Here is a 26,720-nt window from a genome sequence, read left to right on the forward strand (position 1 = left end):
TGTTTCTTAAACGCCTGATAGAAACAATACAGTGACCCACTCATCACAGTTGCAGTACTGTGTAATTCAGCCTACTTTTAGCTCTGGTCGGATGGTGTTAATGTGACCTTGAGACCTGCTGTGATTTTTAATAATCACAGAATTCATCTATGTTGTTAATCCTCGGGCCAATTTGTCCACTCTCCAATGAATAGAAATTCCCCTGGAAAAAATCCAAACACAAAGATGGCTTCAGATAAAATTACCCCGGTGTTAATCAGCATCTCACTAATTTGGGGTCTGTTTTTGTATTTTTAACGGGGCTGCAGTGCAAATAATTAAAAGCTTCAATAGCATTATGGCTGCAAATTCAAGAGGCTCATCCAGCCACTCAACATAGAGACCCATTTGAGGAAAGACCAAGCTCCAATTAGTAAGTCGTTAAATTTCACTGAAACAGACTTTGTTTATTTTGTACAAATGTAGGGCATTGCACAGATTTGGGGACTGAATCCTTAATTCACCTGAGGTTCCATGGTAATTCTACATCAGCTTAATGAATATACTATACACACAGTTATGGGTGGCAAATCATGTTTTAAGAGTATACAGTTAGAATCTTTGCAAAAAAAAAGTTTTAAAGATGTACTATCAAACACTATGAACACTATGAATTCAGGTTAAAAAGGCATTATGCTGCAGGCAGTGCTACATACGCTACAGTAACCCCCACTAAACACACTGAGCTGTGCTGCAAGGTGGAAGCTTAAATGGAGCATAAATCCCCACACAATAATATGCGGGGTTTGGGATTACTTAATTCCCATGTTGCTGATGATAAATATTCACTGAGAGGAGAAGGATGTTCCTGTTTTGTGTTTACAGTGAACCTGTAAAGTGTGAGTGATATTGTTGATATCCGGTCTATGGTGATGTATCCAACAAATCAGACACAAAGCTTCAACATAACTTACTAATAAATTTGTATGTCACATGTACTAAAAAGCCTGGCCCTATTTAGTTCAAAAACAACACAGTCTTACTTAGTTGGGTGTAGAGCCAGACATAGAATTCAGGTCAATGACATCTCGTCAACTCATGTCCTAATTTTGTTGCCATGACTCTATTTTTTCCTGAGTTTCTGCATGTAGAATCTGCCCAGAAACTTCAAAAACAAGAATCAAATGAGGCTTAAATATCTCAACATCTCAACTATTGGATGGATTGTCATAAAATTTGGTTCACCGTAGGGATGGAGTTTGATACCATTTCATCATATTTAAATCCAGTATTAAATCCCTTATTGCATCTTTTAGATTTACCTTTCAGAATTTGCAAGTAACCAAAGTATAAAATAACTAATCATCTTTTATTGACAGAAACACAACAGTTTTAGTGGCAGCCTAATTAATGGTTACAACCTGTATCTACAACCTGAAAATTAGATGAGCGGCTTAATATACATTATTAAATGTTAATTATATGTATCTGTCACATTTTATCAGCAGCTATAGCCCTCTGTGCTTCACCTAGCCACTTACTCTGAATACTGAGTCTTGATTCAGAACTATTAAACTGATCAGATTAAAATGCTGATATGATAGAAATAAAAGTTTCACTGGGAGGTTCTTAAATTGACATGAGGTGATCAGCTAGAACATCAGTCGCCACTCTGTGAGGCTGCAATCCACTGTGGTAGAGATTTATGTGACTCCTCATACACAATCTTTGTCTAAGATAACTTAACTAGAGAACAGACAAACCTTTTTCATTTTAGCTGTTACAGAATTAATTAGCCGCCGCTGATCTAATCTGCAACCAGTGATGTCCGTCGTTTAAACCAGCGATCGGCAAAAATGAGAAGCCTGCTATCTCTGTTTTCTATTAACGCCCCCATTGATTGATTCTAATTACTTTGGTGATCCCTTTACTTTCCATCTAAAACCATAATCGCGTCACAATTTTAATTTGTCCAATACTGCTTCATGACCAAATACTTGCAAAACTAATGACATTCCCATCAGCCTCAGCTTTGCTCTGCGTTTTGTGCTAATTAGCAAATGTTAGCATGCTAAACTAAGAGGGTGAACATGGTAAACATTATAGCTGCCAAACATCAGCATTTTAGCATTGCCATAGTGAGCAAGTTAGCATTCAGACCTCAGCCCTTAATACACAGAGCCAGTAGTGTGACCCCAAGTCTGGTTTGTATATTCAAGAGCTATTAAATTCATGCTGAAGTCAAACCAAAGCACTTGGAAAGTTTCAGGGGACGTCAGGGCTCCTACTGTTCCTTATTAGGTATTTCATATTCAAATATTCTCATACACTTTGTGCTCCACTTCATTTAAACCACAAAACCCTCATGCAAAATAAGAAAATTAAAAGAAAAAAAAATCACCACATTTCATGTGTTATTGAGGTTTCACCTACCACATACTGGATATAATAGTACAAATTTCAAATGACAACATGTCGAATGTTCATTCAGCCAAAAGACACTCACTATTGATTTTAAAGGCCCTATCTGTAGCTGGTGTAGACAGAACTTTCTACTCTAAGGTCACATAATTGAAGAGTCCACATGAGCCACATTCCAATTACACTCCATTGTAAACAGAAAGCATTTCGACATGTGAACTTCACTATGTGGGCACAATGGCACAATTGGCATGCGGATCATGTGGACTCTATATGCCTATAGAGTAATGGAGTTTTGTCCAAGGGCTGTGCCTTAAATCAATACTGCCTGATTGTGCTTTGTTGCAGGGGGGTGTTTTCAGGGGGTGATTTCTTTGTATGTCACCCACCATGAGCATGAATCTAGTGAATGTTTTATGTTTGTGGGGGGGGGGGTGCATGGTTTGCAGGAGTGACCATAGCTGAATGGTCAAATACAGACACCGTAGCTGCTTCAACTTGTGTTGTGCTTTCTGAGTCATTATGAAAAAGAGACAGAGGGAGCCATGGTGGTCGAGGGTGCTAGAGAGTAAATGAAGAGAGGGAGTGGCAGTAGCGAGATCAAAAGCGAGAGAATTGAATGAGAGAAATTAAACGTTATTTTCTGATTGTTTCATGGCAGTTATGTTCTAAAGCAGAAATAAATAACTATCAAACACTCAGCAGATGATTTACTGCGGAGACAGACACTCTTAGTCTCAGATTCAGTTTCCTCCTCTGCATTTCTCCATCAGTAAATACAAAAAACAACAGGATGGATCTGTGTTGTTTTTTTCCTTATGTATGAATGCTGTGTTTCATGCACAGCTGCAATTTTTGAATTCTTCATGGGTCTAATTTGCATGATTTACCTGGTTCCTCAGATGTGGTGGTGTAGGGTGGACAGTTTTGAGTATTTTTCTAGACTTTCAGATCGGCCCATTCATCTCTTACAGTCTCATAGAATAGAAAGCGTTGACGCTGGCCAGACCAAACACTGGGCTCCAAAAACCCTTTAGGAGACAGATGGCCTGATAAAGATAAAGAATTAATAACAGGATGCTAAGACACTAAAATGACTTGAGCTGGAGATGAGCTGAATACACACACCCCTCTTCTCTCCCCCCCCCATGTCTCTGCCTACACACACACACACATGCACAAACAAACAAACACACACACCAATGCAGCACACAGCTGGACCCCTGCCATTAGAATCAGATCAAAAAGCTCAAAGAGACTGTAAAAGCCCAGGGACTCTAATGTATAATGTCTGAGGGCAGTTGATATTGCATGTTAGTATGTCGTGTATGTAAGACTGCATTTGTTTTTCTTTTATTTGTATTATGTAATCAACTTAGTGTTGTCTAAGTCTTTGCATCTATTAGCAGTATTTGAAATCATCTTAACAGGTAATTAGTCATGAATCACAAGCTGGAATAAGAGCTGCTGCCAAACCATGTGTTTTCTGAATATTTTATGTAACACACAATTACCTACAATTTATGTTAGAATCACGACTGATTGAGTGTGTAAAACTCAAAAATTTATTCCCTAAGAGTCACAATATTGTTTTGTTTCCTCACCTAAAGTGTACGCGCATTTTAACCTTTTTCTGAAACAAGCCTCTGTGCACTTCAGTATCAACTGAAGAAACTGCTTCTTTTTGTCTTTTTATAAATTTGTACTGTAATACATCTTGCATTTTAATAGTGTTTTTGAAGTTTTGTCATCTGGCCAACAGAATTAGTCCAGAAAGTTAGTGTAACTTCAGCCACAAATCACCAGAAATCACAGAGACCGTACAGGCAGTCCACATCTGACTGCCGACCCACATCTAACTGCCTCAGGGACAGCGAGGGGGGCCAGCTGTTGGGCCCTTGTTGCTCAGCGAACCACCACATCTGCTTAGTTGCCTGGGAGCGGAGCCGGCCCCAGAGGCACCTTCATGGTGTAGCCCTGCAGGCTAACAGGCCTGCACCTCGCTGGTAGGCTGCACCAGCAGACTCAACCCTGCATACCAACTTCAGAACAAGATAAATCCGACTAATTGTTGCACGACACTTAATTACAAGTAGGCATTCCACATCTTTCTGTGATTCAGAGTTGATGTCAAATAAGAAATAATTCCCGTAGAGAACTGACTATTTCTTCTAATGTCCCGCTGTTTTCTGATAACTCTGAGTCACATACAGTACTTCACTTCACTATCGCCCATTGAGTGAAGGTTTATCTCACTATTTAAAGATCTTTTATTCATTTCTTTCAGTCTTTTCTTCATTATGTGCTCCTTATTAATGCTTCATTTATTCAGTTATTGATAGACATTTAGCTATGAATAAATGTCATCAGGAAGAAGTTGTCTGTGTGTGTTCTTTGAAGCAGTAGCAGAGGTCCCTACATTGAAAAGAAAGCACTAATAGTTCCTGGGATTAGTTCCTCTGGTTCCAATATACCTGGAACTTTTGGTTGAAATGGAGCTTTATCGATTGATTTTTAAACACAAAAGGCTGGTAGAAAAGACGAAATAACCACTACCTGAGAAACAGTAACAGGAAAACAGTTGGATCTGTGGCGAGTGAGCCTGCCAGAACAGGATAAAGGGTTTTTGGTCTGACCTCCTCAAACACTGCATCAAAGCCTCACACTGTAAGAACTGAAGTGGATGCTGAGTTCCTTCCTAACAGTCCCAGGAGTAGCACACCTCAAATCTGAAATTGTTATTCTCTGCAGGATGTTGGAACATCTGCATAGTTATTATACAATTTGGATCTAACAATGATCTGACATTTAGGAAAGTGGTTGTTAATTAATTTAAGTAATTGTCTGACATTGTTCAATGTAATAACTATAATTTGAGTTCCTCTAATGTGAAGATTTGACTGAATATCTTTGGGATTTGGACTGTTGATCAGACAAAACAAGAAAAGTGAAATTTCATTAGTGACCTTGGAGCTACCTACTTAAAAGCTTTCAAAGATGGAAGGCAATGAAATACATTTGAAAGCTCTGGAAAAAAGCTAGTTTTAGGGCTGCAATTTTTGTTTATTTTCATTATAATTATTCGTTAATCTGTCAATTATTTTCTTGGTTAATCGATTAGTTGTTTGGTGAAAAATTGTCAATCACTGTTTCCCAGAGCCCAAGGTTATGTCTTTTAAATGTCTTGTTTTGTCCACAACCCAAAAATATTCAGTTTACTGTCATAGAAGACTAAAGAAACCAGAAAATATTCACATTTGAGAAGCTGGAATCAGATAATTTGGACATTTTTTAATTAAAAAATGACTGAAAATGACAAATCAATTATCGAAATAGCTGGCAATTAATTTCATAGTCGGCAATTAATCGACTAATCGTTGCAGCTCCAGCTAGCATATAAACCTGAACTAAAGTGAAATTTGCGGACCAAAAAACAGACCATTACTATCCCTACAGCCATACCATAAAAATAGAGCTTAAACATAAGCCTACACGCCTCCTCTACATTTACACAACAGGCAACAAACTGCCAAATGTAAAATAGTTAAAATACTGCAATTTAATGAATGTGGCCCATTAAGGAGTTTAGAGTATTGTTTATAGACAGTATGTCTAATTCTTTTCTCTTGTTAGTGTGCATTAGCAGGAGGGCTTTCTGTGGCTATAACTGCTCAGTTCGTATGTGGGTGGATGGTATTTCATTTAAACTTTGTAAGTTGCTCTATCAGTGCAGTGTAATAATTGTTTTGTCGGAAGTCAGGTCACTGTTTGTCCTTGTTTACTTGTTGCAAGACTCGTCATTTTTCTGCATTTTTAGAATCTGGCAGTAACTTGGCAGCTGTATACATCACTTGTGCATGTGATCAACACTATTATTATTTCTATTTGTGTTTGCGCCAGTTGACCTGGCAGCCAGTGATGAGCTGATGTTTCCCATGTCACAGCAGGCTGAGCAGCGTGGACGTCAGATGATACACCAACAATTATTGTAATGCAGGGATGGAAATTAACACCGGCCAAATGCCAGTGAATTTGTGAACCTACCAGCCATAGTTGCCGACGTGCTGTAACGTTACCAGTCTCTGCAACAGTTCATATCATTTAGTTTTAGCATGTGTGTGACTGAGATGTTACTGTCTGTGCCCCTGTGTGTGCGACATGAGCCAACGTTCAGCTATTTGCTACACGTATGTAAATTTCACAGACAAATTCAGATATGTGAGACTGATGGGAGCCAGTCACCGGTCATGGCCGATTACAAAATGGTGGCTGGTAAAATTTAGAATCCACCAGCCACTTTGGCGCACAAGTGAAAAACACAAGCGCAAAGAGCAACTTCATGGCTTTGGCTGTCTGAGCTGCACCCACAAACTTGTCCAAAATCACAAAAAAATCCTTTCCTGTATAGCACGTTAGTCTTTGGCCCTTTAATGCAACAATGAGTGTGTACTATTTTGGATGTCATCCACAACTTCTAGTATTACTGCATGTGCAAGAGCGAGAGGACCTGTCTGTCCTGTTGTCTGACAAAATGGAACATTTGAACTACCTCCTTATAAAAGATGTTTGGTTTGAAGGACAAATTGGTTGTAATCTGTGTTTCCGTCTGTCTTGTTTTCTTTTTCCAGGGGATAATAATGGATGGCCCCATCTTTTTGACAAGTATTTTGGAATGCCCAACTATAACACTGGGACCAAGTCCAATGTTTGCCGTAAGTACTGTTCTGCAAATAAACTGTGAACTGCAAGTTTAAGGATAATTTTTGCTGAATTGTTGCTCATAAATACAACGTTTTATAACTACTCTTGAAGATAACATATGGGTGTCATTGGATAGACAGTGATATGGATTTTCTCCTTCCCTTTGTTTGTATTTTAAGTCATGGTGGCAATCACTGCTTCATGCAATAGTCCCTATATGATGTAAATAGTACAAAACACTTTACATAGCTTCCTGTGCACCAGGGGATTTTCCCTGTAGAGATTCTCCCAGCATTTAGTATTTAGGGCAGCAAACAGAGTTTATAGCATTAATGGTAGCACAGTTGACATTTGTAAAAAAAATCATTATTTCATATTTATTAAAAGAAACTGGTGCAGGTAGTGTAAAAACACTCCACACAGCAACAGATTATGCATAATCAAATACAGTTGTCAGTGTTTGCTGGCGGGAAACAAGTGAGGGGTCATGACTGACTGACTCCTACTAGTTGATTGGGATGTGTTTGTGGAGGAGGTGAGGTCAGGGGAGGATGCACTACTGAATGCATAATAGTGAAGCTTCCCCATGACAAACAAAAGAAGCAACAAAAAGTTTATAAAATACAGCCAACTATATTCACCAATTCTTCAGCACTAATAATTCTGGATGTGGGTGTTCAAGACTGGCATCCAGCAGGGTACACATTTAGTTTTGTAACCAACATGTAAAAACAAATGCTATCGAATGGGCAATTACAGTTTGATTGGGAAATTAGCATTCTTCTCTTTATACTATTAATTCACAATTTAAGTAAACCTCTCAGGCATATTCCCTCTCAACAATCACATTTTTCATCAGAGATGTACCACAATAATATCATGTTATAAACTTTAGAAAATTATATGCTTTTGCTTGTAAAGAAAACAAAGCTAAAGCTGAAATTTTAGCTTCACTAATTATCTAATTAATTTTTTTCCCCTGCATATTAAAACATTAAAGTCAGACACTGACACAGACACTGACAGCAGCTACATATAGTAGCACCACGACAAAAGAAAAATAGCGAAAGCCTTGTTGAGTATCTGGAGTGATGTTGAAATGTAAGAGAACATGAGGAAAGAAAATGAGAAAATGAGCAAAACCTTCAGTCATGCCTCCTGCTGACTTGCTAAAGTTTACCTGCTGTGCTGCGCCGCCACAGTCCTTCACACAAGAGAACAGAAGAGGCAATGAAGCTGTATTTGTTTCTGAAGGTAAAATGATTCATCTGCCAATTCATGAGCTTAAAAAGGATAGAAAATATAATAAATAGTGCACTGAATATAATATAATAAAAACTCAGTTTAAAAAGAGTAAAAAGTGATGAAAAATGCATTACATTAATAATTAAATGCCATCACTGTTTCCAAAAGAGAAAATATTTAGACAGACTATTTAGTCCTGCTCCACTGGTATAGAGCCCAGGGAGAGAAAATAATAATAACTGGTGCTCTAAATTTAGTTGTTCATGCACACTTATTATTAATTCATGCCACTCCTTAATGAAAAATAAACAGTAATTCTATGGGTTAAGTAGTCTGCCTCTGCACACAGGACAATCTGACTCTAAGTTTGGTCCATAAACATTACAGAGAGTGTATAAAAGCCACAATTTGTGTGGTTTTAGCAGGCAGGGGTGGAAACACAGACCTCTCCAAAATCACATTGTATGTTGAGTTTAGCTGTTTTCAATTTGATCTACAATTTTGCAGAGGCTGTAATGTGTAGATTATGATTATGTTCACATGACACTGAATAATCCAGGGTTTGGGAGAAATGTAAGTACTGAAGACACTGGAGAAATGCCATCACATCAACATTGTCAAATTCATGTTAAACCCAACACAATGTATCATACATTATGTATATACAGTACAAATAAAAGGTGAGTATACTTGCATGAATTATGAGTTTTGATTAAATCTCTTATGTTTATTTGATGTTTTTGCAAGATACTGTAGCTTACATACATACATACTTCATAAATACCAGTAGCATGGAGCACAGTCATGTGTGCCATGAGTAACTGTTGTAGTGCTGTGCAGTTTTTTCTTTTTCTTTTTTCATCTGAAGTATTTTCTATGCAGTTTATCCCACGAACTCCATCAGGTGTACAAATTAAATTAAAGTTGTATTAGGAATCAGATCACTTTACATTATATTAAATGCATTTTGTCAGGGACTTTGAATCAAAAGTATTTTATTTGGACAGCTATGAATTTAGCTGGCCGTTGGTTTGTCAGACTTGATTTATATAAAGATAAAAAGGGCATGCATGGCCTAATTGTTGACATAATTATAGCTTAAATTTGCCATCTATACTAAATTGCAAAGTCCTAAATGTTAAAACCAAAACCAGTCAGAGGAAATCAAACTGTCAGGTTTTGTTTTTTGGCCATACCCATCAAGTTTTGTGAATTTTCTCCTCACAGTTAAGTTTAAAAATTTTCTGTCGGCTCATGCTCCTTGAATCTCCCATTGTGACAGCAGTTTGAGATCCAACATCCATGCTGAGAATCCATGCCATCCACTGAAAAGTGCACAATAAAAAATATACCCAACTTTGTATCTCTAAAAATAAAGCCCAGCAGGTTTTGCATAATTTACTACGTGGGTAAAGATGATGAAAGGTCTGTGTCCGTCCAGATGATTGGAACATGACAACCAAAGACAGCTTTGGGGCACTTGTTTTTTTTTTAATGTTATATGTCATGTCATTACAGTAATTAAACACACTCCAACTACAATTACCTGCACTTAATAACTTAATACTATTAATCGGACTCTCCAGGAAAGCAATTGTCAACTCCAAGAAGCGATGGGATTGAAATTATGTTTGATGTGGACTCATAAATGGTCCACATTTTAGGAACAGAGCTCTTCGCTTTTACAAATGCTTTCCTTCAGAACTATTTGAGGCAGTATGTTACGGTCTTGTTTAGCAATCATGTCAGTGAAAAACTCAATCCATGAACCATCAGTCATCTTCCCGTGGTGTCATGTCATAGGTGTGGACAGAATTTCTTTCTTTGAGCTCCTATATGTGGAGCCTTTACCTCTGAATAGATCTTAAAGGGGATGTATCATGTGCATTTTCAGGTTTATGTTTATATTCTGGGGGTCTACTGTTATAGACTGTCTTTGCATGATTTACAATTCAAATGTGCTCATTTATCTTACGCAGCCCTAATTTCAGCCTCGGTCTGAAACAGGCCATTTTAGCTCCTGTCTCTTTGAGGCCCCCCTCCCAATGAGCCCACTCTGTTCTGATTGGCCAGCTTCAGGAGGCTTCCCCTAAGGAGGCTTCTGGCGGCTCTGGAGGCTACGTAAACAAACATTAGCAGGAGGATTTCACTTCTTTTTCTCTTTCTTTACTTGAAATGGAAACTTCTCAAGTACATCCGTACATGTTCGAGCCCAAATCTGACCCAAAATATGCAAGTGGACATTGAGAACAACTCATGGATCAACCTTAGCAGCAAAGACTTTGAACTGGACAGAAGTTTGTTGGCATTTGCAAATAATCTGATGCCATCACGAGAAGAAAGTAGAGGTTCAGAGCAGGCTGAAGTCCTTGCTTTTGACTTGCAGGGAGCATTTTTCATACATTCTCCTCAAGTTTTGGAGCTTTGACCATGTTTAACATAGACATTGGACGCTGTAACAGTATAAAAATAACAAAAAAAAATCACAAACAGCATGATATATCCCCTTTAAATTAGTTTTACTTGCTTTTCACCTGTGTATCAATGTTAAATGTGTTTTGCTTGCTACTATAGAAAAAAACATTGCAGTATAAACTTGTTTTATTCTATTATCTGTGTTGCTCTTGGCAGCCCAATCTGTATCTCTGGGTAGAACTTGACAAAAAATGTGCAGGACCTTTAAAGATACCAAAACAGGAAGACTTCGTAGGAATTGTTCTTTTCATATTGTAACAAACACTGAAAAACACAGATAGTTGGAATGCAGATCATGTTGTATCTTGAGAGCTCTGTCTTCAAGCTCAACCCACTGCTTACCTCGTCTTATCTAACTGAACACCAGGGGAGGAGCCCCCTACCAGGAGCTTTTATTCCTCTAATACAGCTCCCAGGGTCACAGATACATGTGAAGTCCCCCACCACCATGATGTCACTATTTCATGGTGGTGATTTCTGAATAATGTTTTCCTCAGTGTCTTTTCTCCTTACACTAAAAATGGCAATAGGTCAAACAACAAAAGTCGGCCTTAGCAGAGACCTCTGTACTCTCCTCTATGTCAACCTGGAGTTCTTTTTCTGTTTAACTGAAATAAAAAATCTTATTTATCCTGGTGTTCAAGCCTCAGAGAAATCTTCAAAAAGTCAAATGTCCTTTTGCAGTCCATTGCCTTTATTCGACTTAAGGTTTGAAAATAAAGAGATGTCCCCATTGGGCTGCCATTTCCAAACAGACCTTCTATTATGTTGCACTGTGCAGGTGTAATCAGCTTTGTTGATGTAACTGTTATTGAGTAAACATCATTCCACTATGGTAGCCAGTGTTTTGTTAATTTAAAATCCAATCAAGGCTCAATGTGGACCTTAATTGAAATAGCATCGTATTCAGAACACATTCACAGTGGTCACCATTTACTAAAAATGGGATGAAAAAAATCTATGAAAAACACTAGAGTTATAGTCTTTATAGTCTTTAGGCATGTTGATTGCCAAACTGGTCGATGTGGAAATTATATCTGTGACCCTATTCTTTTGGTGAGGCTCTGTAATCATTATACTGTGTCCTGTTGTTTTACTTTTTTCTGTGTATCAGCCTTTATCAAGCTTGAGGCTCCATGAATATATGCATACTGTAGAGTTGTATTTTCATGGCAATACAAACATTTGTACAAAGACATGTGTCTATTTAAATAACCTTGAAATGCTTTCCACACCTTTTTTGGTAATTTTGAGCCATGCAAAGGAAGCTATGTTTGAGTAGAGGCGCAACAAGATGGCAGTTTCATGCTTGACAACTGTATGAAAGCCTGAAAATAAGCCAGAAAATAATAATGGCAGTGTCAGTGACATTCATTAATGATTTAGTTCCATGGAAATTCCTTTGCAGCTTTTCAAATGACTTCAAACTGACAACTGTAACATAATGTGATCACAAAGACATCTCAGATCGGTCATCTTCTCTTAGCATCGGCACACGAATGCTTTTGTGTGGTTCTTTATTACAGTAAAGCTGCGAGTTAAGGATGTATTTCTACCGTGGCCGCCCATGAAATAGAAGTTATGTAGAAATAAGTGTTGACTAAATAGCATATTTTATTTCCATGCACTCATTCAGATTTAGAATAGCAAAGCAGTTCTCACATGAGCAGGTACACAACACACAGATGCAGTTTGTCTCATATTCTCTGACCTGTGACCTCCCAAAAGACCTTTCAGTTAAAAGCATCCTGTCCTAAAGCATAACAATATGGAAGTGTTTTATAATATGTTTTATGGGAAGTGCCATGTTGAAATGAATATATTAAGAACTCAAATGAACATATTTGGGTATTGGTATACAGTTTTAGTATATTTTAAGCAAAAAGTCTTTTCATTGACACAATATTGAAGTTAATATCCGCCTTTCAACCAACAGCATAACATTAGAGGTTTTTGCAGATTTTGCAGAAATGGACACAAAATTAGCTTTTAGTTTTATTTTTTTCCCCAATCATCTTACATTGGTGAGTGCCACACAGACATACTTTATGAGTGACTTAATCTGCTGGATTGAGTTTATTTTGTGCACTCTGCAGTTCACTTATTGTCAATCCACTTAAAACTCTGTAAGTTAGGAGACTGCAGTGTTTTAACAAAGTGCAAATGGGATGTATTCAACAGCCGGCATACATGGAGCAAATAAAAACAGCATTAGTAATGAACTGGGCTTTATGTGGCCAATCAAAAACACCTGAATCTCTGCTATCATAAACCCACGGACTGGTTCAGGACATTCCAACTAATCAGATATATATTGTACTTTTTAAATTACTGACCTCAATCAATAGTATCTCTGAAAACGTTAATTCAGTTTAAACAGGACTTGTCTCTAATGTTTAATTATCTTTGTAAATGAAAATGTGTTTACCTGTCAAAGCCATTCATTAACTGCCCCTTGTGGCTACTCCTCAAATATAATTTGCTTTCATTGGAGCCAGGGAGGCCTGGTTAAACTATCTGCTCAGTTTCATCACATATTTGCATGTCCAAACTGGCATTTAATCAAAAATAATCAAAGCTGCTTGAGAGACTGTGGTCTGTTATTAACTATTGCCGACCTGTGTTTATCCAGAAGTCACTCTTAATAAATTCTGCTTTTATTTTTTTCTTTTCTGCTGTAACCTCAGGGCTTATGTTCTCTTTCAGCAGGACTAGGTCGCCATTCTTCCAAACAGCTCCAGTCTTGACACTTTGGCATTTTGGCAGAATGGCCAGATAATTGACGTATCCTCTGATGTCTCTTCTTTCTCCACTCCATCTCTCCAGTGCTGGGTGTCGTTCCTGAGCTCTGCCAGTGCCTAGACCTTGAGCTGGGCTGTGACGGCGCACAGCTTCAAGACATCCCAGTGGTGGCTATGAATGTCACCATTATGTGAGTAGAAAATAAACCCTTATTTTCTCTAGAAACCCACAGGAAGCTTCCATCCCCAGCTGTGACTGTCAGCAGCATGTGAGACGTGTGGTTTCAGATCCCCTTGCAAAACTGTCATTGCCACGAGATGAGTGAGTAACTTACTTGAAACCAGAATTAAAGACAAATCTCTGGTGGGAATGGTGACTAATACAACCCCTTCATATTCAGCCGATGAGTGGTGTATGTCCTTGAAAGTCTTGCAAAAGCCAGCATAACACACTTGGCTTGTTACGTCTGAGGAGTCTTTTGTTAAAAGTGTATAGTTCAATATTTAACTCTTTTGAGACATTAGTACAAAACACTATGTCTTCTTCACAGTATATGACAAAGATATATCATCTTGTGGTTATTACAAAATGTTTCAATATTTGATCAAAGTACATTACCCTTTTTCGGTCTTTATAAATCATTTTCGGCAGTTTTTATGGAGCATTAACTCCATATTAGTCGCAATTACCAGACAGATTGGCCTGTCCTCATTATCTCCTCCTAAGCTTTGTCATTGGTATCATTTTCTTCACGACATATTTTGATTGTATAATATTGTGTAGTCGGCTCACTGTTTTCTTCCTTCTGGATCAAATACTTTTCAAAGAGCTTGCCTTTCTGTGAGGTTAAAATACAGCTGAGAGACTTTTGTAATGCATCTAAAATTCAATTTACAACAAGAAAGTACTCAGTAGGCCGCAGACCTCTACCAAAGCCTTAACATCTCCCTAGTTAGATGTTTCTTTCACGGTCAATGCAGTGGGTGAATAACAGAATGGCTGTATAAAGGCGGCTAAAATTTGGTCTGGTGGTCCGAGAAAAACGGTGATATTCAAAATCAATAGTTTTCCTGCTATTTGGAGCATGAACAACCACAGCAAGTGTTATGACCTCATGAGTAACTGGTCAGGAGACATTTTAAATTTGAAAGTTTGGCCTGCTGGTGGCCACCACTAAACTCATTGGAAGCATGAATGTCCATGCCAACCTCCAGTATACATTTCTGTGAAATTAATTACTGAAAAACAAACTGACAGATGGAAGGAGATCACCTTCAGTAACATCTGCAGATAACAGGAGAGCAAAGCTAACACAAGGGGGAATTCTAAATTACTTGTTGAGACCTGAGCCTTGTGTGGAAAAAAAAAATGACTACTGAGTGGTATGTGGTTAATGCTGGGGTAATTCTTCTCCGCACTTCCCCGAGATTGCTTCTAAATTAGCATTCCCAGGACTGTGAAATCTCTTCTACTGTTTACACTAAATAATGCTGTATGCCGGACATGTAAAACACATTACTACACATTACTGTGTTAGGGGATTTAGAAAGAGTGAGTGTCTGGAACAACACAAAATGAAATTAATTAGTTAGATTATTGTGTTATATGAATATGATAATACAAACTACAGTAATAATAAACATTTAGTGGGTGTTTGTTTATGCCAGTTAGTTCCCAGGAAGCTATTCATCTGCTCCACAATGCACTCTTTTTGTTTACACACAGCAGCATTGTCCCGCAGGCATGGTTTGCTATCAGAGTATAGTTTTCAGCATGCAAACGTGTCTATTCCATGTGGTGTCAGTATTCATCTCCCCATTGTTGTCATCCATTTAATATGCAGGCTTTTGATAAAGTGGAGGTTATCTGTGTGACCTTATAGCTAAATGGAGTCTGCATCCTGACTGAGGTGGAATGAACTCAGTTGGTGGGAAATGTCTTAATTATAATAACTGTATTGGCCAAAACAAGAGAAAAAATATGAAATATATTATGTTTGGAAATTGGAAATTATGTTTTAAAAATTCGGTCATAAAATAAGGACATATTCATAGCATATTCACAACAGTATATGTTTTGTTTGAATGAAGCAGGTGTCAGCTACAAGTGTAGAGTTTTGTATTGGGGGTTGTTTACAGCCATAATGTCGATATCTAATTAGTTGCTATCTGTCCATCGTGTGTCCTCTAGGGAATATTTCTTTATGTGTTTATTAAACAGAACAGGTGTTTAGGCCCTCTTAAAACTCATACCATGTCTACTGTACAAATGAAACATCTGCTGTATGACGTCCCTCAGTTTCATTCAGTTCCCCATTTCAACATGTGATTGTAATGCTCCATAAAAGGCAGTGATGTACCATTAAAAGAGTAGAAGAAGACTAGCTTGTTCACAATGCAGGTTCCAATGTACTGAAAAAGTTTGCTCTGCTTATGTTATATGAGGTAGGAAATGCATTCAACACAAGTTTGGCTGTAAGCATACACACACAATGTGGTTTGATGAGAAACGTGAAATTAAATGTGAACAAAACTACAAATTCTGCTCTTGTTTACAACGTCACAGTGTGCCTTTAACGTTACCACAGAAATGGACCGCAAAGAGTCAAAACTGTCAAGTGGCCACAAAGCACAGCACCTAGAGATGTAGTGTTAAAGAACAATGAGCCCAAAAAGAGTTTCAACAGACTGAGAATCTTTCATTACACCAAAAAACTTGAAGATTCAAGAAACTTTATTGTCTGTGTCATAGTAACAGAAATTCCTGTTTAACACGGCTCAATCAAAGACAAAGGTAGTCAAACGTAACAATAGAAAAGTAGAAACAGTAAAACATCACAGTAAAACTGCTTTTGTTAAGTTTTAAACATAGGAAACAATAGAAATGAGGACAAAAGTCATAATACATTTTAGGAATAAGATTCACTGCTTGTTTTTAGCTTTTTTTCAGTGTTCCCACAAACATAGTAAAAAATTAAGATAGTATTCATTATTCTACTGCTGTATTGATGATGCTAAAACTAATGCAGTGTAATACAACAGCCCTGCTGTAAATCCTCCCCTTCAGAGGTGTGATTCAACTTAACAGTTAATTTGGAGGCTGTAGTTTGTGATGCTGTTGAACTGTTCTGTTATATACTGACAGGTGTTTTCAACTTATTGATGTAAGAAGCATCTGTCAGTAATGAAGGAATACAATATGACAGCAACACGAACTTCAGCCTCCAAAATGACTGTAAAGTTGAATTAACACCTGAAGAAAACGATTTCAACAAAGCTGGATGTTATATATTCTATAAGGGTATGATGTTACTGCAGGGCCTTTCTACCAGACTGCATTAGTTTTAATTATCAACTGATTGCATATTGAAAGTTGACATGGTCATTTAAATTTTGAATAGGTAGAAAAAATCCCCATTAATTAAAAAAAAAAAACACATTATATTTTATATTGTAAACCCTGATGTTAAAATAACAAACTTGAATATCTGAGGGGGTCAGCTGTTCAAATGCTGCAGTACTGAGTCACAATGAGGATTGTGCATGGTGTAAACCTCATCTTATATTCTCCTCCTAAACCTCAGGTCCCTACAGAGGAACCGGCTTCAGAAACTGAGAGCAAACACATTCCTTAAGTACCAGAACCTACAGAAACTGTGAGTATGGATTGCGTATGATTTAGATATGTATTATTTAGTTTTATTTTATTTTACATTATGACATTTTATCATGTTTTTATTACTCTTCTGTAGTTTTTATTGATCTTGTGCTTTTTCTTTGTCTGAAAAGCACTGAGTATTATTAGCACGCATGAGAGCCTACAATTCATTAAGCTAATGCTTTCATGATGCCAAAGAGCCAAAATAATAGCAGCCTTTGAGTGACAGATACAAAAAACCAGTTTCACAACTACAAAGCTGATATGCGTAAGGCTAAGAGGGCTTCTGGGAAAGCTGACAGAAGCGATTGTTCTCTTCTGCGTACTGATCCATTCATCACCGACTTATGTTATTTATCAACCTCACACAGTGCCACTGACTATAGCGGCAGGAAAATAGATCAGATCCTCCTCCAGGAATCATTTGGCTTTGTTAGACTGTCAGCCTCGTGCTGCTGCTCTGAAGGTTTTGACTGGAATAAAAACTTCCCTGAGATTAAACTAATTCAGATCATAATGACCTACCAGGTGTGTAAAATACATAAAGAGTCAAGACGCAGCTGTCTGTGGAGGTTTGTTGAGCTGACAATGTGTGGAGTCAAATACAAAGGCCAGGTATTAAACAGACAATGATTGTTTGATCAATCACTAATTTCTCTCAGCTGAGCTAATATCCTTAATTTAAGAATCATTCTTCTGGTGAACAAAGTTTAATTTCTCAGCTGTGTTTTTTTTTTTTCATTAAATCAGCAGGTTCAATGGTTGTTTAATTTTTCTCTCATTGTTCTTTTATATAGTCATTCACAATCTCTCTTTGTGTTTGTTCATGTAGATATCTCCAGCACAACAGAATTCATGATGTGAGTCCTGATGCATTCAGAGGGCTGTACAATCTAACAAGGCTGTAAGTTTGCTCATTTATGTTCAGTATTCAGCATTTTGTAACACAAATAACACACACATACTGTAAAGAAGTACAGAGATTTACAAGTAAAAGTTAAAATATATGTGGACACCCCTGTCCCCACAGATCTTTTGTGGACTTTTGTTTCAGGGTTGTTTCCTGTTTCAACACAATAATGCACAAAGTTAGGTCCATAAAGAAATTGGTTTTAAAGTTTGAGGGGGAATAACTTGACTGGCCTGTAATCAGCCCTGGAAAGTCTTTATAGAAGAGCAGCAGAGGATGTTATAGTTTGATATTAATGCCCACTGACAGGTTCATCAATCGCATACATATTTTTACATCCAGGCTCGACTACTGCAGCGGTATCCTCTTCGGCACACCCTCAAAGCTTCTCAGTAATCTCCAATCTGTCCAAAACTCCGCCGCCCGCCCGCCTCCTCACTCTCTCGTCTCTCACGTCTCGTTCTCGAGACCACATCACCCCCACTCTGTGTGACCTCCACTGCCTCCCCATCCTCCAGCATATCCAAATCAAAATCCTCCTCATTACTTATAAAACATCCACAACATGGCTCCCTCCTACCTCATCAAACCTCCTCCATCATCACACCTCTGTACCAAACCTCCGCTCAGGCGATTCTTACCTCCTTCCTTTCCCCCCAGGGGACCAAACACCGAACCTGGGGTGACAGAGCCTTCTCCATCACCGTCCCCACTATCTGGAACTCTCTCCTAATTGACATTAAAAGCTCCCTAGTTTTAAAAAAGCTGCCAAAACGCACCTTTTTAAAGCCAATCTTAACTAATGCTCATCTTTTAGTCCAGTACTTTTAAATTAGACTGTCTTTTTTTGTCTTTTATTCAGTTTACTGCATTTGTTTTCTACTTTTAACAATGTCTTTCCTGCTGCTCTGTTGTTGTTGTTGTTGTGTGTAACTTCTTTTCGCCAATTTGTTTATCTATCTGTCTGTGTAAAGCGTCTCTGAGTGCCTTTAAAAGTGCTGTATGAAAAATATGTATTACATTCAGGATGGGTGTAACAATGTAATATTTTGGTGTCCACGTACTTTTGGCGATGTGATGTATCCTGTTTTCTGACATTATCCAAGCTTGATTATATGCACAAACATAAGAAGATGGAGAGCATATGCAGCAGTAACCTAATGAGAAATAAGCATGAATTACTAAATGCTATCAGAGTGCTTGTTTAAAACTCTATTGTTATTAGCTACGTTTTAAGAACAACAGGTGCCATGTTTTCTCATCTCTTATTAGTTTGTTTGACATGTTTGAACTCATTTTTGTCCTCTCAGATATCTGAGCTACAACAAGATATCTGTCCTGATGCCGGGAGTGTTCAAGGACCTGCACAAGCTGGAGTGGTTGTATGTTTATTTTCCACTGAAATAAAGTTCTACATCAAAAGAATATAAAATGTGGCATGCATAGTATATTAGGATATTTTACTTTCTATCAATAATGGTTTGCCATAGGCAGAGAAGTTCATTTACGTGATGAATAATTCACACTGACATTCACAAATACGCCATTTTGGTTTTGTTTTTGTTTTGTTTTTTCTTTTTACTGCATACAGGCAATACATCACACACTAATCTACTGATACTGTTTCTTCTGAGTGAATATTCTGCAAATGAAAACTATATTTTGTTTGTTTGTTTGTTTGTTTGTTTGTTTGTTTGTTTGTTTGTTTGTTTGTTTGTTTGTTTGTTTGTAGGATCCTAGAAAATAACAATATCCATCAAATATCCTCCATGACCTTTTCAGGGCTGAACTCCCTTGTTTTACTGTGAGTTTATATTTCGACTCTATTCTACAGCAGTCAGACTTTTTTCTCTTTTTTTACTTTGATGTGATGTCCTCTCAAATCATTGAAAATCCTGTTATTAAGAGCCTTTGTTGATCAGTTTAGATTGAATGAGTGTTCTTCCTTTGAACTCTGAAGGGAAGGCACTACACCTTGTTACATTGTGTCTCACTGATTGACAGGGTTTTGTTGAACAACTCTTTGACAAAGCTGGATGACGTCTGTCGGGAAATGCCAAGACTGAACTGGCTGTAAGTTGGGTGCCAAGAAATCAAAAGCTGTTTTGTCACAAGAGTGACATGTCTTTTGATGAGTTTATTCTTTGTTTGTGTGTGTGTGTGTGTGTGTGTGTGTTTCGTAACATGTCCTTGCAGGGATTTGGAGGGAAATCTCATTGAAACCATTGGAAATGCCTCGTTCTGCTCATGCAGCGTGCTGACAGTTCTGTAAGTGTAGATTTACATAAATTAATCCATGATAAAGGCACACATTTTGCTTTTAAAATTTCATTTTTGCCTGATTTTTGTGAGAAGCTTGCAAATCAGCCTCAGTTTCTCAAAATTTGATTTGCGGGGACTAGCTAATACATGCAATCCATGCTGACAACTCATTAAATGGGATTAAGAAGGTCAAACAGTTGTAGTATGATGTAGTATGACAGTAGTATGATTTGGTTTTTCTTATATTTATGTATTTATTGCCTTTCTACAGGGTTCTACAGCGGAACAGGATCAGCCATATACATGAACAGGCTTTCTCAGTCCTTCAAAAGCTTGGAGAACTGTGAGTTCATTTTGTTTGATTGTGCAAACAACCTGTATGGAAAAATATCACAACTTTCAGGATTGTGCCAAAGTGCAGCTAAAGTGATGAGGATCATTGTAAAAGAAAACAAAGAAAGAACAGGGACAAACTGCTTTGAAAATACAGTCAATGCACTATTGTGAGAAAGGTTTGCGGACCGTTTAATAAAACGTGATATTTGTTGTAATCTCTCCAAAAAACATGAACTTGAAGGCATCGTGTTAACATTCACAGTCTAAGCTTGAAACATTATGCAAGCCTTAAAGTCCCCCTCCAGACAGAAATGTGTTTTATTGTTACTTTGCTCATATGTTTGAGCTGAACTGGGCAGAATGATGTGTATGCAGAGTTTGAACCTAGAAGGCTGTTTCCACATTCAGCTGCTGAAGTTTCTCTGAACATCCGGATTAAAAATGTTTGTGTACAATATAATTTTGTGATATGGCAACCATTTTGGAGGCCAGTAGTGGTCCACTATGCCTCTTGCACGAGTGTGATATAGAGGTTGAAGCCTCCGGTGTACTTGCACTGAGAATTGACTTTTTAGTGAAATAGGAAACATTTTGTGTCCAGCAGTTAAACCTCTGAAATGATCGATATTTGCATATTGATAGATTCTGGATTTCTCAAGATTATTTTTCACTACGGAAAAAACACAACAGACACAAATTATTATTCAAAGTGGAGTATTTTTATGTGTTAAACAATGGCTGGAGGGGATCTTTAAGATTCACTAACTTCCTGTCTTAGCAGTTAAAACTTTAAATATAGTTGCAAGCAATGATTAACAAGACTCAAGGAAGTGAGTCAAAGAGTTTAGGCTCCATTGAGCAAATACATTTTGTTAATGAAGACCATGTTGTTGTTCAAAGCCTGAGGACGGTCATTGGGGTGGTTTGGTTTGTTGGTATGCCAGTGGGTTTGTCAGTTCCAAAGCAACATGCTGTATATCTGAGCATCTGGCTGGATTGTGGGGATATTCATGCTCCCCAGAGGATGATTCATAATGATTTTGGCAACGCCCTGGTGTTATTTCTAGAGTCGGGTCATAATTTCCCTTTGTTTTCCTTCTTGTTATTGGGATATATTGCATGCCACAGAATTGCTACAGTATCAGCGTGAAACACACAATTGTCATATAAACCTGAGCTATTATCAGTGTTGGGGATTTGTGCCTTCCTTTGTGGTGTACTTCAATGAACACCAACCCTCTTCAGTAATTTTCCTATTACTGACTTGTAGAGGTTAAGAATTGTAAGAGAGGCCTGCAGACCTTACAGTAATGTCCTACCTTTGATGTCATTGTCGCACTCCAGAGTATTTCACACTGTGCTCTTGATATGATCTTTGCAGAATGTCTGCTCTGCTTTTCCCATTTGAACACTGAGTGGTTTACTGTTGGCTAATACAATTCCTTAGAGTCTTTACAAACACTTACAAAAGCTCCATGAGCCTCAACAACTTGTCTCTAAAGGGAAATTATTGATTGTCACCTTTTGCCTCAGTGGATTTCTGAAGGACAAACATTAGGGGATTTAGGGTAGTCAATAAAAATCACATTAACTGTAAGATTTAACTTCTATCTACCATTTTAATATCAGTCAATATCTTAGAGTCTCACACACAGTTCAGTTTACCCGGCAAGACTGTTAATGCTTTAACTGTGTCCCTAACAAACACTGTACTGTTGTCAAATCACACTTTCTAGCAGCTACAGTATGATCATTATCACCACATTGTCCCCATTCACACATCTATTTCACAGTTGAACGCGAGCAAGTTCATGCACAGGCTATTGGAACTGATGAAACATATGGGTGCATCATAAATGTGAATTACATTATAAACCTCACAGAGGCAGTATTTATTGCATGGTTGTTGTTTTCAGTGTGCCTGTTATGCAATCTGCCCCCTGTACACTGAAAAGAGTTACATAAGGTTTTTTTTTTTTTCTTTAACAATCTGTACGCACGTCATCACATACCCACTGTTGTATATCAATATTTGTTTGTTGTCTTGTCTTTTTGGGGAACTGGTGTGGATTTGTCTCACCACGCAGGGATCTATCCAACAACAGACTGGTGGCAATCCCTCCCAATCTCTTTGTCTTACTGGGGGATTTGCTCCAACTGTGAGTTATATTTACACAAATACACTCAGATCTACAGTACCGCATGCAAGCATACCTATCCCACGAACAATTAATAGTGCTTATCTTTTTATGCTGTCAGGGAATGACAAACAGCATTGATCATTTTGCAGATAACCAGCTATTTAAGGTTTTTCAAGAGATAATTTTGATGAAATTAGTAAATACAAAACCCAATCCATTTGGGTGCACCGGATATGCACTCTTTGTGAGTTATCTGTGAATTAGTGTCATAATAGATATTCAGTGCACTGTGCTCTCTAACAGCAAAGAAAAGTGGGTAGATAACAGGATGTCATGCAAAGAGGAATAATGCAAGGACACATCTTCAAGAAACCGACATAAAGGTGAACTTGTGGGAGTTGAAAGAAACTGTAAAACCTGCAGAAAAAAATATGAGTTTATATGTAGACACGCAGAAATGTCACCCATGTTACATCTGTTTTCAAGGAACTGGAGCATTGAAAATTGCTCCTTGTTCTTGCCCTAGTAAGCATAATATGTACTGTGGTGTTATATAAATGATAAATGGAAATATTTACCATGTTAGCCTATTGATTTTCACCACTGACCTTCTCTATGGCCCCTTTTTCTAGGAATATATCATACAATCCCATCGTGGAGCTCCAAGTTGACCACTTTGACAAGTTGCATAAACTGAAATCACTGTAAGTATACGTACCTTATTTGTCTCATTGCACTCAGTAGCATAATAAATGACTCATGTAAGTAATTAACAACCTGCCTGTTGCATAGAGAAAAAACTCAAACTCAAAGAAACCATACTTTTTTCTCTGAATAACTTGCTGCTGCATGGTGCTGTTGTTGCACTGTGCTGCTCTGTCTTATCTGTCCGTGCGCTATCAGTGTCCCCTTTTCATGTCATGACATTATCAGATATGAATTTGTTTTTTTACTGCATGAGAATATGGACGTATGCTGTGTGAGCGTGTGAAGAATGTGAATTGTGTGAGTCTCACGGTCAATATATGGAGAGTTGGCAGCCTTGATACAGCGTTTGCTGCATGATGGTTTTTATGTGTTGTGTGGACATTATGTAGTTAATGTGTTCTTTCTTTTGAGGCATGAGGCATGAGCTCACACAAAAGTCAAAATCTGTATCAACAAATGAGAGAAAATGAATATGGGCAAGTAAAAATGCTTCTCATTTAGTCCTTGAAAGGCAAGGTGAGGTGAACATTTTCTGAAAACCTTTTGAAGACCCTTGTAATGGTTTACAGCTAATAAATCAATATACTGAAGTGTGTCTATGTGTTCGTGTGGCATCTCACCAAGACAAAATAATATGTCTTTATATTCTCCAGGAGCATAGAGGGGATAGAAATTGGAAACATACAATGCCGGATGTTTGAACCTCTTAAATACTTGACTCATATGTAAGTACTCCATTGTCATGCTCTATTTTTACACTGTTAATCCTCATCATTTGGTCTGGATTATCACGTAGACTATAGCCTTTCACACTTTATATTTCTAGTGAAGAGTCCTGAACTAGCCTTACCAAGACATGTCATACTTCTTTTCCAACTGGGAGATGATTAAGTCAGTCTTAGTGTAATCTTCTCTGTGGGTAAAACAGCTCAAGATACACCCATGCAGGTCCTCGAAAGGATGCAACAGAGAGAAAATAAATGCCCTTTCAGCTTTGGATACAATCGTGAAAAGCTCTTCAAGGCTCTTCTTATTGTAGACCTTTAGTCAAGTTCCAGTAAGATACTTTGTTTTGCTCTAATATCTTGAGACCTGGACAAATAAAACTGTTTCTATGGCTAGATAGCCCAATGGATAATCTGGGTGCACTAAGCCTTTCGTTTTGATTTTGGATAGTGGATCACTGGAAAACCTTTGTTACACTCCTTCTTTGGACAGCTCAAAAAGATTTAGAGGACTTTTGAGAGAGCAGAGGCATCAATCTTTGTTCAAACAGGTTTGTAATCTCTAAGAGTTACACCACACGATTCTGCATTTGTTGGAATCCTAATCAAATCCTTAGCAAAAATCAGCAGATTTTCCTCTTCTGTTTTCTTTATTCCATCATCATTTCAACTTTTCAGCTGTGTCAATTCATAAAAACGAAAAGATATATAAAAGTGTGTAAACTGCAAAGGAAAATTCAAAACCTTGTAGCTGTAGATATTATAATACAGTAATTATCTTTTGCATAACTTCATACTTTGCTGTAATCTGTTATCACAGCTACTTCAAGAAGTTCCAGTACTGTGGCTATGCTCCTCATGTGCGCAGCTGCAAGCCCAACACTGACGGCATCTCATCCTTCGAGGACCTGCTGGCCAACATTGTACTGAGGGTCTTCGTCTGGGTGGTCTCTGCCACCACCTGCTTTGGCAACATCTTCGTCATCTGCATGCGCTCATACATCCGCTCCGAGAACAAACTCCATGCAATGTGCATCATCTCCCTCTGCTGTAAGTCATACTGCATTTAAAGAAATGTGCAGAACGACACCCAAACTTCAATATTTTTTTTTAAGACTTGAATCTGTCTGATTTTTTATGTACCATATGGAGATAGATTAAATGATTTTTACTCTGCATGTCTGAGAGTATAAGAGAGTATAGAGAGTATATTGACTTTCGTACTGCAGAAGTGGAGATGACAAAGTCTGAAAACCTTTCCTGCTTGAGAGGTAAACAGGCCTAAAAACTCAATAGGAAATTTGAAATGAGTTCCCACGGTGCTTGTCACTGTGTGTCATTAACACTGATTTCATTCTGCACACACTGTTAGACATCACTCATGATTACAGCTAAATGTAAAACTAATGAGATCTCATTCTGAAATGCTGGATCTGCCACCTGAGTAAAAATATTCACATAATCTATAAAATGATTCACTGCATAAAATTGAAGCAAATTATGGTAATTGCTCAAGGATATCCGCCAAGTTAAAGGGATAGTTCAGATTTTTTTATGTGCGGTTGTATGAGGTACTTATTCATAGTCTGTGTATTACCTGCAGTAGATCTGGGTCAGCACACTCCCAGTTTGGAGAAGCAGACAGGAGTACCGGCACAGAAGCTAAGCAATATACTGCTCTGGACAGGGCCAGCAGCATAATGTATTTTAGTCACCTAAAAAAGGCCCACCTAACAAAATCAATATCAGTTTAAGTGTAGGAATACAGAAGTACGTTTAGCTGCTGGCCCTGTCCACAGCAGTACATTGCTTAGCTTTCATGTCGATACTCCTGTCTCCTTCTGCAATTTGGAGGCGTGCCGACCCAAATCTACTGCAGGTAATACACTGACTATGGATAAGTACCTCATATAACCCCACTTCAAAAAATCCGAACTGTCCCTTTAAGGCCATTGTTGATTTAATATTAGCACTTTCACTGACTAGACCAACTAGTCAGATGGTAAATTATATACGTCAGCTAATTTGTACATGTACAGTATTTTTATGTCTTTTGTGTCTTTTTACACTATACATTTACAATGTATACTAATTTAACTAATGTAAGTTATTTTTGTACAATCCATGCAAAACCTAGTTGCAAAGATGCATTCACATGAATAAATTGGCTTATAGTGGGAATGTTTCAGCTTGGTATTTGAATATCCATCCTTATCTATGTCCACTGTATGTGATGGTATTCAGATATAAGGGCTGTGAGAGTTTGTTGCAGGGCTTCTTCTTCTACAGCAAAGAGAATTTATTTGCAGGGAGAAACTTTGTTAGGAAATGTAAGAGAATTAAATTTTATCTTGGTAAAGATAGGGGTATGGTAGTGTTTGTGATCAACAAGATGTGTGTATTCTCATGGAAAGACAG

General features: G+C 37.8%; 1 protein-coding gene across 4 annotated transcripts in view; it reads left to right on the forward strand.

Annotated features, from left to right (window-relative positions):
* The window catches only part of rxfp1 (relaxin family peptide receptor 1), a 75,179-nt gene that overhangs the window by 37,822 nt on the left and 10,637 nt on the right, over positions 1-26,720 (forward strand). For 3 of the 4 annotated variants that reach the window (XR_006405491.1, XM_044364346.1, XM_044364348.1), the window contains exons 3-15: positions 7,029-7,112; positions 13,648-13,753; positions 17,147-17,218; positions 18,053-18,124; positions 19,441-19,512; positions 19,863-19,934; positions 20,135-20,203; positions 20,327-20,398; positions 20,664-20,735; positions 22,816-22,887; positions 23,502-23,573; positions 24,231-24,302; positions 25,123-25,352. Coding sequence is in view for 3 of the 4 variants with exons in the window: in XM_044364346.1 (XP_044220281.1) it covers positions 7,029-7,112; positions 13,648-13,753; positions 17,147-17,218; positions 18,053-18,124; positions 19,441-19,512; positions 19,863-19,934; positions 20,135-20,203; positions 20,327-20,398; positions 20,664-20,735; positions 22,816-22,887; positions 23,502-23,573; positions 24,231-24,302; positions 25,123-25,352 (1,137 nt within the window). In the remaining variant the exon portion in view is untranslated. The remainder of the gene's footprint in view (positions 1-7,028; positions 7,113-13,647; positions 13,754-17,146; positions 17,219-18,052; positions 18,125-19,440; positions 19,513-19,862; positions 19,935-20,134; positions 20,204-20,326; positions 20,399-20,663; positions 20,736-22,815; positions 22,888-23,501; positions 23,574-24,230; positions 24,303-25,122; positions 25,353-26,720) is intronic. The other variant, XM_044364347.1, reaches the window with a different exon arrangement.

This window comes from Thunnus albacares, chromosome 10, assembly GCF_914725855.1.
Source record: "Thunnus albacares chromosome 10, fThuAlb1.1, whole genome shotgun sequence".
Classification (NCBI taxonomy): Eukaryota; Metazoa; Chordata; class Actinopteri; order Scombriformes; family Scombridae; genus Thunnus; species Thunnus albacares.